The 13,095-nt window shown below is 46.6% G+C and overlaps 1 protein-coding gene across 1 annotated transcript in view; it reads right to left on the bottom strand.

Annotated features, from left to right (window-relative positions):
* Positions 1-300: 300 nt before the first annotated feature.
* Positions 301-13,095, bottom strand: part of xk (X-linked Kx blood group (McLeod syndrome)) — a 50,975-nt gene continuing 38,180 nt past the window's right edge. The window contains exons 5-7 of the mRNA XM_070892700.1: positions 6,135-6,387; positions 975-1,033; positions 301-519 (exon numbers count right to left, since the gene is read on the bottom strand). Coding sequence (XP_070748801.1) covers positions 301-519; positions 975-1,033; positions 6,135-6,387 — 531 coding nt within the window. The remainder of the gene's footprint in view (positions 520-974; positions 1,034-6,134; positions 6,388-13,095) is intronic.

Raw genomic sequence — 13,095 nt, 5'->3', positions numbered from 1 at the left:
AAATGCGGAGGAATTTCTTCTCTCAGAGGGTTGTGAATCTTTGGAAATCTTTGGCAATCAACCAAGAATGGGCCCGATGCGCTCCCGATCCGCAAATGTCAAGGTCGAGGTGGCTTCCACCACATTCAATGCAAGTTCATCGACACTCAGCGGGATCCTCGCCAATGCACCGATGAGCTCGCAGTGCATCTGCATTGACTCACTGGATATAGCCTCCACATCCAGGTCCTTATCTGCCTGTCTGTGAGCAGGACTTATGGGCCCACTTACGCTTTGGAGAGCTGCCCCCTGAGCTTGCCCTCATACTGGGCATGGTAGCAGGCCACTCGGGCCAGGAGCCTCAGCTTCATGCAACCCTGGGAAAATAGCCTCTTCCACCGAGGTGGTCTCCCCATTTGCTCCCAATGAGGACATGTCGCGCTGTGCCAGCACTCTGATCAGCACCTCCTCCTCCTTATCTTCCTCGGCGTCTGAAGACGTAGGTTGACAGGCAGGCAGGCTGCTCTTCTGGCTTATCAACTGTAAGCACAAAGCAACAGAAGTGCGGTTATCAGCGGGCAGGGAAGTGGAACCTACGACTTCTACCATCTAGAGGGACAATGGCAGCAGGTGCATGGGAACAGCATGGAGTGGAAACTCGGTCGTGCCTCATTTGGGGCGGTAATGCAGGCAGAGCGGTAATTTTATCGCCTTGAAAAGGTTTGCGCCCTCCACCCAGAAATTCGTCAAAATTGGGCAATGAGCTGACACGGGGCGCTAAATCAGCTATTGTACACCAGAGCTGGGGTGCCATAACCAAAGTTCGGTCGGTAAATTTGGCGGACCCATTGTGCACACGCGGTACTCCGAGTCAGACCTTGGGAACAGCCGAGTCTTAAAAGTGCAGCAACTGAAGTTCGCGCATGCACAGTTCAAGGTTCACAGGGGCTTCAGAGCGCAAAAATGGAGGAGCAAGGAGCATGCCAGCTTTCTACCCTCTTCTCCATCGCTGCCCTTGATGCTTTGCTGGAGAGTCGCTGGAATGCACTCCAGCCTGGAGGGAGACAAATGCCAGCGTCTCCGGATTGCAGAAGTATCTGGAGTGAGGTGGCTGAGCACGTTACAGCCTGGAGTTATCTGAGGAGTTGCGAATGGAACTGAACACTGTACAGTCATACATCCCCACTTCTGACCTCATGGTGAAGGGGAGGTCATTGATGAAATAGCTGAAGATGGTTGGGCCTAGGACACCGCCCTGAGGAATTCCTACAGCAATGTCCTGAGGCTGAGATGATTGGCTTCCAACAATCATCTTCTTTTGTGCTAAGTATTATTCCAGCTAGTGGAGAGTTTTTACCATGATTCCCATTGACTTCAATTTCATGAGGACTCCTTGATGCTGCATTCGGTCAAATGCTGCCTTGATGTCAAGGGCAGTCACTCTCACCTCACCTCTGCAATTCTGCTGTTTTGTCATGTTTGGACCAAGGCTGTAATGAAGTCTGGAGCTGAGTGGTCCTGGCGGACCCCAATCTGAGCTTTGGTGAACGGGTTATTGGTAAGCATTCTCGACGACACCTTCCATCACTTTGCTAATGATTGCGAGTAGACTGATGGGGTGATAATTGGCTGGATTGGATTTTTCCTGCTTTTTGTGGACAGGACATACCTGGGCAGTTTTCCACTTTGTCGGGTAAATGCCAATGTTGTAGCTGTACTGGAAGAGCTTGGCTAGAGGCGAGGCTAGTTCTGGAGCACAAGTCTTCAGCACAGAGCCGTGGTGTTGTCAGGGCCCATAACCTTTGCTGTATTCAGTGCCGTTTCTTGCTATCACGTGGAGTGAATCGAATTGGCTGAAGGTTGGCTTCTGTGTTGATGGGACCGTCAGGATGAGGTCAAGATGAATCATTCGCTCAGCACTTCTGGCTGAAGATGGTTGCAAATGGTTCAGCCTTGTCTTTTGCACTCACGTGCTGGACTCCGCCATTGTTGAGGATTTTTGATGGAGCTTTCTCCTCCCATTAGCTGTTTAATTGTCCACTATCATTCAAGACTCGATGTGGCAGGACTGCTTCAACAGAGGATTGGCTAACTACCAGAAAATAGAGAGTCATGATAAATAGGTCAGTTTCAGGTTGGCAAACTGTAACTGGTGGGGTGCCACAGGGATCAGTGCTGGAGCCTCAACTATTTAAATCTATATTAATGACTTGGATGAAGGGACCAAATGTATTGTTGCCAAATTTACTGATGATACAAAGATAGGTGGGAAAGCAAGTTGTGTGGAGGACGCAAAGAATCTGCAAAGGGATATAGATAGGCTCAGTGAGTGGGCAAAAATTTGGCAGATGGGAGTATAATGTGGGAAAATATGAGGTTATCCACTTTGGTGGGAAAAATAAAAAAGCAAATTATTATTTAAATGGGGAGAGATTACAAAAAGCTGAGGTACAGTGGGGTCCTTGTACATGAAACACAAAAGTTTAGCATGCAGGTACAGCAAATAATTAGGAAGGCAAATGTTGGTCTTTATTGCAAGGGGGGTGGAGTATAAAAGTAGGGAAATCCTGCTACAACTGTACAGGGCGTTGGTGAGACTGCACCTGGTACAGTTTTGGTCTCCTTATTTAAGGAGGGATATACTTGCATTGGAGTCAGTTCAGAGAAGGTTCATGAGGTTGATTCCTGAGATGAAGGGGTTGTCATATGAAGAAAGGTTGAGCAGGTTGGGCCTGTACTCCTTGGAGTTTAGAAGAATGAGAGGTGATCTTATTGAAACGTATGATTCTGAGGGGGCTTGACAGGGTAGATGCAGAGAGGATATTTTCCCTCGTGGGGGAATCTTGAATTAGGGGGCATAGTTTCAGAATAAGGGGTCGCCCATTTAAAACGGAAATGGGGAGGAATTTCTTCTCTCAGAGGATCGGGACTCTTTGGGATTCTCTACCTCAGAGAGCTGTGGAGGCTGTGTCATTGAATATATTTAAGGTGGAAATAGACAAATTTTTGAATGATAAGGGAGTCAATGGTTGTGGGGAGTGGGCAGGGAAGTGGAGTTGAGGCCAAGATCAGATCAGCCATGATCTTATTGAATGGCCTACTCCTGTTCCTATTTCTTATGTTCTTATGCTTCTAAATGACTCAAGCTTTCCCATTCCTGGCCTCGTCCTGCTGATTCCTCTCTCAGGCTTTCATTCATTTATCCCATTCCTCCCCTTGCCTTGCTCCCTCCTCTCAGGCATTCCCATCCCAGATCCTGTTCTCGCCCTGTTGCCTGCAGAAAATCATAGAAATTTATGGCACAGAAGGAGGCAATTCAGCCCATTGTATCTGTGCTGGCTGAAAAAGATATCCAGACTGATCCCATTTTCCAGCTCTTGGTCTGTAGCCCTGTAGGTTATGCCACTTTATCTGCATATCCAAAAACTTTTTAAATGCTATGAAGTTTTCTGCCTCTACCACTCTTTCAGGCAGTGAGTTAGGCTTTCCCTCCCTTTATTCCATTCCTGCCCTCGCCATGTTCCTTGCTCTCCGCATGATTTTCAAGATTAATGTGAATTAAAAAATTAATCGCCATAAGTATTAGCTCTTTAACTGCGCAAGTTAACTGTGATTAATTGACAGCCCTAGTGACTAGCTGTTTTAGAAAGCCAACACAGGTGAGATGGACCAGATGGTGTAAAAATTCGAAAAGCAGACCTCCATCAAAATCAGCTGCCCATATTGATTTGATGGGTAAATGATATGGCCAATATCTTGGTATACAGAGTCACAAGCCCCGTATTTCTTCTTCCTATGTTGATCTTGGATTAGCAAGATTGTGTAGACCATATGTCAAATGTACAATCCTCTGGTTTCTCTTCACTCCAGCAAAAATGAATCTCAAAGCAGGATTTCCGCAGAATAAATTTTGTTTGTCCAGATTAAGTACAAAAGGGCCATTGTTGAAGTTGTTAACGTTGTTGCAAATGACTGCATTACCATTAGAAGTGTTACACTCATAATAAAGGGTGAGGCTGAGTACTGTGTGTACTGAGCAAGTGTGACCTTAGCTCCTTTAATAAGATTCCAGAGTGCAGGTACCACGTGGGTGGCCTGCTTATATACTGTGATCCCAAGGGATGCTGGGATCCCTTGGGACTCCAACAGGTGGGCCTTCTGGTGGTCAGGTGTTGTACAAGTTACAAAGGGTTAAATACATAACATTACTCTCCCGTGAAGTCAACAGTACACTTATTTACAAGGAGAGACGATCTGGGGCTTTATGCTCCCTTGTCGATCATCTCGGTACAAATGCGGGTTGTGGGTGGGTTGGTCAGCTCTTCACTGGGCTGTTGGGCAGCCGGCCTTGCCGGGCTGCTGAGGATGATGAGTTCAGTTTCGTGGTCAACCATGATGTCAGTTGCCACTTGTGTGTGTGTTGGAGAGTCAAAGTTGGTGGCGTCTTCTTCGGGTTGTTTGCAGCTGTTGGTGAACCGCAATTTGATTTGGTCCAAATGTTTTCTGTGCCTTTGTCCATTGGCCAATTTGACCTGAAACATCCTACTCCCCTCTTTGGCTGTGACTGTGCCATCGAGCCATTTGGGACCATGTCCATAATTGAGCACAAACACAGGATCATTGATCTCAATATCGCGGGACAAATTTGCGCGGTCATGGTACACAGTTTGTTGATGCCGCTCGCCCTCCTCGTGATCATGGAGATCAGGGTGGACAAGAGAGAGCCTTGTTTTAAACACCCTTTTCATGAGCAGCTCAGCTGGGGGAATCCCGGTGAGTGAGTGAGGTCTGGTGCGGTAACTGAGCAGTACTCGGGACAACCAGATCTGCAGGGAGACTTCCGACATACGTTTCAAGCTTTGCTTGATGGTCTGAACTGCCCATTCTGCCTGGCCGTTGGATGTGGGCTTGAACGGGGCAGATGTGACATGTTTGATCCCATTGCGGGTCATGAATTCTTTGAATTCAGCACTGGTGAAGCACGGCCCATTGTCGCTGATTAGGACATCAGGCAAGCCGTGCGTGGCAAACATGGCTCGTAGGCTTTCGTTGGTGGCTGTGGACGTGCTTACAGACATTATTGCACATTCAATCCATTTTGAGTAAGCCTCCACGACAACCAAAAATATTTTGCCTAGGAATGGGCCCGCATAGTCTACATGGATCCTCGACCACGGTTTGGATGGCCACAACCACAAACTTAGCGGTGCCTCTCTGGGTGCATTGCTCAGCTGAGATGCCGGGCCACCACACATGGGATCTGGCTATGGCTTTCATCATTACGATGCCTGGGTGGGTAGTGTGCAGTTCACATATGAATGTGTCTCTGCCTTTCTTGGGCAAGCCCACACGATTGCCCCACAATAGAGAGTCCGCCTGCAGGGACAACTCGTCTTTGCGTCTGTGGAATGGCTTAATCGCCTCCTGCATCTCCACTGGGACACCGGACCAGCTTCCATGGAGGACACAGTTTTTTACCAAGGACAGTAAAAGATCCTGGCTGGTCCAGGTCCTGATCTGGCGGGCCATAACGGGGGACTTCTTGCTCTCGAATGCCACCATGACCATGAGCAAGTCCGCTGGCTGTGCCATTTCCAACCCGGTGGTGGGCAATGGCAGCCGACTGAGAGCATCTGCGCAGTTCTCTGTGCCCGGTCTGTGGCGGATTACATAGTTGTATGCCGACAGCATGAGCGCCCTTCTTTGGATGCGGGCAGAGGCATTGGTGTTAATCCCTTTGCTCTCAGAGAACAGCGATATGAGCAGCTTGTGGTCAGTTTCAAGCTCAAACTTGAGGCCAAATAAATACTGGTGCATTTTTTTTACCCCGTAAATGCATGCCAGAGCCTCTTTTTCAATCATGCTGTAGGCCCTTTCGGCCTGGGACAAACTCCTGGACGCATAAGCGACCGGTTGCAAAATCCCCGATTCGTTAGCCCGTTGTAGCACACACCCGACCCCGTATGACGACGCATCGCAAGCTAACACTAATCGTTTACAAGGGTTATACAGGACAAGCAGTTTGTTAGAACACAACAGATTTCTGGCTTTCTTAAAGGCAGCCTCTTGTGAATTCCCCGATACCCAGTCGTCTCCCTTGCACAGTGGCACATGTAGGAGTTCTAGCAGGGTGCTTAACCCAGGTAGGAAATTACCGAAATAATTAAGGAGTCGCAGGAATGACCGCAGCTCCATCGCATTCTGTGGTCGCAGTGCGTTCTTGATGGCCTCTGTCTTAGCGTCGGTGGGTCTGATGCCGTCTACTGCGATTCTCTTTCCCAAGAATTCGACATCCTGTGCCAGGAAAACACACTTTGAACATTTTAACCTGAGCCCCATGCGATCCAACCGACTAAGAACCTCTTCCAGATTCTTCATGGTGCCCCGACCTGTAACCAATATGTCATCCTGGAAGACAAGGAACATACTTTAGCAGGCTCTCCATGTTCCGCTGGGAGATCGCCGTGGCCAACCAAATCCAGAACGGATACCGGTTGTAGATAAACAGACCTTTGTGCGTGTTGATGCAGGTGAGGCCTTTCGAAGACTCCTCCAGCTCTTGCGTCATGAAGGCCAAGTCAGGTCCAGCTTGGTGAATGTCTTCCCTCCAACCAGGGTCACAAATAGGTCGTCTGCCTTGGGTAGCGGATACTGGTCCTGCAGCAAAAAACGGTTAATCGTTACTTTATAGTCCCTACAAATTCTAACTGTGCCATCCTCCTTGAGTATCGGGACAATCGGATTGGCCCAGTCGTTGAATTCCATCGGTGCGATGATGCCTTCACACTGCAGCCTGTCCAGCTCAATTTCCATTTTTTCATGCATCATGTATGGTACCGCTCGGGCCTTGTGGTGGATGTGTCGCATACCGGGAACCAAATGGATCTACACTTTCGCCCCAAGAAGCTTCCAATGCCTGGCTCGAACAACGATGGGAACTTGCTCAGAACCTGGGCACATGAAGCGTCGTGGACGGACGAAAGCGCTCGGATGTCGTTCCAGTTCCAGTGGATTTTTCCCAGCCAGCTTCTGCCAAGCAACGTGGGGCCATCCCCTGGTACAATCCTCAGCGGGAGTTCGTGTACTGCTCTGTCGTCGGAGATTTTTACTTCTGCACTGCCAATTACAGGGATTAGTTCCTTGGTGTAAGTCCCTAGTTTGTATGAATGGGGGTGAGTTTGGGTCTGTGTGCCTTATTTCCCCACAGCCTGTCGAAGGTCTTTTTACTCATTGTGGACTGACTTGCCCCCGTGTCCAGCTCCATAGATACTGGAATGCCGTTCAGTTCAACTTTCAACATTATTGGTGGACATTTCGCAGTGAATGTGTGTACACTTCTGCCTCCTCAGTATGAGTCTCCAATTCAGCCTGATCCACTGTAGATCGATCTTTCTCTGCAACGTGGTGGTTTGCAGGGTTTGCAGCTCGCCTGCACATTCGTTGGAGGTGTCCCATTGTTCTGCAACCGTTGCACACATAGTGCTTAAAGTGGCACCGGGGGCAGGGGGCATTTGGCCCGGGATAGCAGTGGCACCGGGGGCGGGGGCATTCGGGATAGCAGCAGCACCGGGGGTGGGGGGCATTCAATGGCACCCCGGGGGCAGGGAGGGGCATTCGGCTGGCGATAGGAGTGGCACCAGCAGCGGGCGAGGGGCCTTTCGGCTCAGGATAGGAGCGGCAATGGGGCTCTATAATTGCTTCTATCTTGCTGCATCTTGCGTATGTTTCAATTTCCAGGCTCAGCCCTTCAGTGCATCCCTTGTTACCCTGGCAACATCAGTTTTTGCCACAGACCTTAAGCTCCACCCACAGAGAGCTTAAGGACAATCTGCGCCATTCCAAATTCAAAATTTATTACGGCGAAACTTGGAACTTTTTTTTGCGCAGTTGGGCCACTAAAAAATCCGACATACCTCTACAACTGCGCCAAAAAAAGTCCATGTGGAATTTTGGGCCCACAGTGTTGGATTAGGAACTGTTCTAGCTACAACTGCAGCTGGTTCACAATTAGTGCTGCTCTACTAGTTGCTGTAAAGAGAACAATAATATTAACATTTGACGCCAAATCACAATGTGAAGGACCAATATGATTTGACATTGACTTCTTTAAAGCAGCAAGTGACATTACAGGGGCCGGTTGACAGGCCCTAAATGCCAATACTGAACAACGTATCGTGTTCAGCAGAAAACAGCAGCAGGAACAGTTAATATTTTACAGAATGGCAAGGTTCCTCAATGTTCAGGGAGTGACTCCAGTTGAAATTCCAGTAGGCATGTTAATAGAAAGGAATCAATTCATAACTGTGTAGAGGATGTGTGGTATACGAGGCTGGAAAATTTCGCAAGCCAGTGGATATTACGCTGGACTCATGATATTTTTATTCTCAGGCAATATGAAGTCAAATAGGCTGATCCTACTACAGTTTCCACAGCTATCCTAACTTGAATAATCCCGGTGAACACCACTGATTGGAAGCTCACCATTTATGATGGTGGTGGGGGTGGTGGGGGTGGGATGTGGGGTCGGGGGGCCTTGTGTGCTGCTGCAGGGTTTAAGTACTCAATTTATTTTTACATAAAGTGTATTCAAATAATGCACCTTAAAATACAAAACTGCTGTTTCTATGCATCCATTTATTTTACATTACGGCTACAATTGTCAAATATCCATAAAATGAAGCAACTGTTTTAGTTCCATTGGAAACACAAGACATATTCTTAAAAAAATTACTATTAATATATACAGGCTTCATTCAGTAGTCATGACTCTTCTTTCCATTGCAAATATTTACAAGATTCTATTTTTGTCTTTGAAATAGTATATTTTCTCAAATGTTTATGGACATGCTTCTCATCAATACCCAGTTAAGGTGCCTTAGTCCTGAAGTAGTTAATACATCATGCACTCATTCCAATACAGATTTTAGTCATTTGAAATTATAAATAATTTTTCTGATAATTACAATATTATTGGAATTAATGTGCAAACGTTTACAACCTTTTTTCTTTCAATATTAATTCATGTGATTTATTCTAATTTGTTAACACATTCCTAACCTCAAGTGAAAGGCTGTGTGCATCAGTTTTTCCTTGTATCAGACATAGGGCATGTTAAGAGGCATTCCATCCAGCTATCTGACTTATAAAATCCAATTCAGGACACACATAGTGAGAGGCAAGTTGAACCCAGGAAAACTTGATGACCAGTCAAGAGATCAACTATCAAGCTATTAGGCTGCCACTCTGGTGTTGTTCTTAACATTCATGTTAGGTGTTTTGCATGTGAAGTAAATGCTAGCCCTTTTCTAATTTCTCTCCCACACACAAAGCAAATAGATATGCGGGGATACCAAACAGCTTAATAAAGAAATCCTCAAGTTGGATTAAATTTTGATGCAGTCAATTATTATCTGTAAAATGTCCCAAAGAAATGTATACACTTAATTTTCAAGTTATTTAACTGTATTTTTTTCCTACTCACCAGCATATACTGAAGTTACAAAATCTTTCTTTTTTAGACATTGCTTGCCTGGGTTTTGAAAAACTTTGCCATGTTTAATACTTATATGTTCTAATGGGGCGTTCACATTTTAATGAGTATGCTAAACAGGCTTTAGTGCATTATGAGACTCAAACTCCGTCCTCTATTTTGCTATCAAGGAACCATATAATGATTCACTTTACCAAACAAGTACACTCAGTTCACTAATCTTTATCCTATTGACTGAGGTTTATAACATCTAAAGCTACAGTGAAAACATTCGCAAGTTTTACATTTCCTATTCATTCAGCTTTAGTAGGTGGTTCATCAACTTAGTGTTAAAATTTGAAAAGACAATTCAGCCCATTAAGCATTTTCCTTCCAATAGACTGTATACAGCCTGCACTGTCATGGATTTTCCCTAAACAATCTGTGTCATGAGAACAAAGAGTAAGCCTGCATCCACCCCTGCAAGGTCATCGATGTATGGGGGCAGGAAAAGGGCTCAGCAGCCTGATTTCCCAAAGATAGGAGGGGGATTTATTTTTAAATTGAAAGCACATCACTTAGCTGGGGCCATGCTTTTCGGTGCAGGGGACCCAGCTCTGCCCAGGACATGCTTTGCACCTGGCCATAAAAATGTAAATCCAGCTCTGAATGTGTTTATATCAAGAACCAGAATGTGAACTGCACTGTTTGGGATTCTCAGTTGGGTGGCAATGTGGATACCACAATCGGCCTCAGTGCCCTGGTTATTGAACGGTGAAAGAATCATCAAGTTCGCAGCTCTGACCGTCAAACACTGACAAAGAAACATAGGAACATAGAAAATAGGTGCAGGAGTAGGCCACTCGGACCTTCGAGCCTGCACCGCCATTCAATAAGATCATGGCTGATCATTCACCTCAGTACCCCTTTCCTGCTTTCTCTCCATACTCCTTGATCCCTTTAGCCGTAAGGGCCATATCTAACTCCCTCTTGAATATATCTAATGAACTGGCATCAACAACTCTCTGCGGTAGAGAATTCCACAGGTTAACAACTCTCTGAGTGAAGAAGTTTCTCCTCATCTCAGTCCTAAATGGCTTACTCCTTACCCTTAGACTGTGAAGCCTGGTTCTGGACTTCCCCAACATCGGGAACATTCTTCCTGCATCTAACCTGTCCAGTCCCGTCAGAATTTTATATGTCTCTACGAGATCCCCTCTCACTCTTCTAAACTCCAGTGAATACAGGCCCAGTCGATCCAGTCGCTCCTCATATGTCAGTCCTGCCATCCCGGGAATCAGTCTGGTGAACCTTCGCTGCACTCCCTCAATAGCAAGAACATCCTTCCTCAGATTAGGAGACCAAAACTAAACACAATATTCCAGGTGAGGCCTCACTAAGGCCCTGTACAATTGCAGTAAGACCTCCCTACTCCAATACTCAAATCCCCTAGCTATGAAGGCCAACATACCATTTGTCTTCTTCACAGCCTGCTGTACCTGCATGCCAACTTTCAATGACTGATGTACCATGACACCCAGGTCTTGCTGCACCTCCCCTTTTCCTAATCTGTCGCCATTCAAATGATAATTTGCCTTCCTGTTTTTGCCACCAAAGTGGATAACCTCACATTTATCCACATTATACTGCATCTGCCATGCATTTGCCCACTCACCTAACCTGTCCAAGTCACCCTGCAGCCTCTTAACATCCTCCTCACATCTCACACCACCACCCAGCTTAGTGTCATCTGCAAACTTGGAGATATTACACTCAATTCCTTCATCTAAATCATTGATGTATATTGTAAATATCTGGGGTCCCAGCACTGAGCCCTGCTAGTCACTGCCTGCCATTCTGAAAAGGACCCGTTTATCCCAACTCTCTGCTTCCTGTCTGCCAAGCAGTTCTCTATCCACGCCAATACATTGCCCCAATACCATATGCTTTAATTTTGCTCACCAATCTCTTGTGTGGGACCATGTCAAATGCCTTTTGAAAGTCCAAATACACCACATCCACTAGTTCTCCCTTGTCCACTCGACTAGTTACATCCTCAAAAAATTCTAGAAGATTTGTCAAGCATGATTTCCCTTTCATAAATCCATGTTGACTTGGACCGATCCTGTCACTGCTTTCCAAATGCACTGCTATTTCATCTTCAATAATTGATTCCAACATTTTCCCCACTACCGATGTCAGGCTAACCGGTCTATAATTCCCCGTTTTCTCTCTCCCTCCTTTTTTAAAAAGTGGTGTTACATTAGCTACCCTCCAGTCCATAGGAACTGATCCAGAGTCGATAGACTGTTGGAAAATGATCACCAATGCATCCATTATTTCTAGGGCCACTTCCTTAAGTACTCTGGGATGCAAACTATCAGGCCCTGGAGATTTATCGGCCTTCAATCCCATCAATTTCCCGAACATAATTTCCCGCCTAATAAGGATTTCCTTCAGTTCCTCCTTCTCACTAGACCCTCGGTCCCCTAGTATTTCCGAAAAATTATTTGTGTCTTCCTTTGTGAAGACAGAACTAAAGTATTTGTTCAATTAGTCTGCCATTTCTTTGTTCCCCATTATAAATTCACCTGAATCTGACTGCAAGGGACCTACGTTTGTCTTCACGAATCTTTTTCTCTTCACATATCCTGCTGGAAGTGTGCATTGATGCCAGATGAAAGGATTGGGCTTAGCCTGCTGATTCTCACTGCCATGTAACTAATGACCACTTTTGGTAAGGTATTAGGGGGTGACACCTGACGTGGAACCACACCACAGAAACGGGGATCAATTCCTTCAGAAGGAGTGGAGAAATTTGGAGTGAAAAAAAAAGAAATTGGTTTCATAAATCTACATAGCAGAAAAGACCTAACCGCAATTTTAAAAAGAATGGCCAGTATTCCACAATGTAATTTGGTTAATTTGGAACGGACAAGATCTACGCATATTTAAACAGAAGGCAGTTAACTGCCTGGAACTTAATTTTAAGAAACGCATAAATCTTTCAAGATTATGGGCTGGATTTGCATGGGGAAGGTTGGTTGGGGTAGGTGGGGGGCTCCGGTGCGGGCAGAAAACACGAGAGAACGGGTTTCCTGATGACTTTTAACAGCAGGGCCTGATTTTCATCTGAAGGCTCTGTTTCCCACCTGCAACCAGCCAGATGGAGAGGCCGGCTGGCTGTGGGTGGGTAGGCCTACAGCACTAGGCCGCACAGAGGAGGGATTGGGTGGGGTTGGGAAGCAAGAGTTCAGGGCTGTCGAAGTACCGGGCGGGGGGGGTGTGGGCAGTGGCGGAAGCAACAAATCATGGCTGGCCACCGGAGGATTATCGGGGTTGGGGTGGAGGGGAACAGACTCCGGGAAGGTGTTCGACGGCTTCGTGAGGAGTTCGCCGATCGCAGGGGGTGGGCTAGGCAGGGCCCCAAACCAGGAGGTAGGTTTAAAGCCATGTACCTCCTGGACGCAGCAGCCCCCGCCTTGCTGTAACCACCAGGTTTTATCTAACCAGATGCAGTTAAAAACAAAATGGAGGTTAAAGAAGAGGCTTCCAGCCTCATTATATTTAAATTGATGTTCCTCCTTCAGAACGGGTTGGCTGCCCGCCCCTGCCCTGCGCCCCACCACCATCCCACCTCCGTTAAA

This window comes from Pristiophorus japonicus, chromosome 11 (assembly GCF_044704955.1).
Source record: "Pristiophorus japonicus isolate sPriJap1 chromosome 11, sPriJap1.hap1, whole genome shotgun sequence".
NCBI classification, from domain to species: Eukaryota; Metazoa; Chordata; class Chondrichthyes; family Pristiophoridae; genus Pristiophorus; species Pristiophorus japonicus.
The sequence above is the reverse complement of the archived record's forward strand: the minus strand, read 5'-3'. Positions and strand labels throughout refer to the sequence as shown.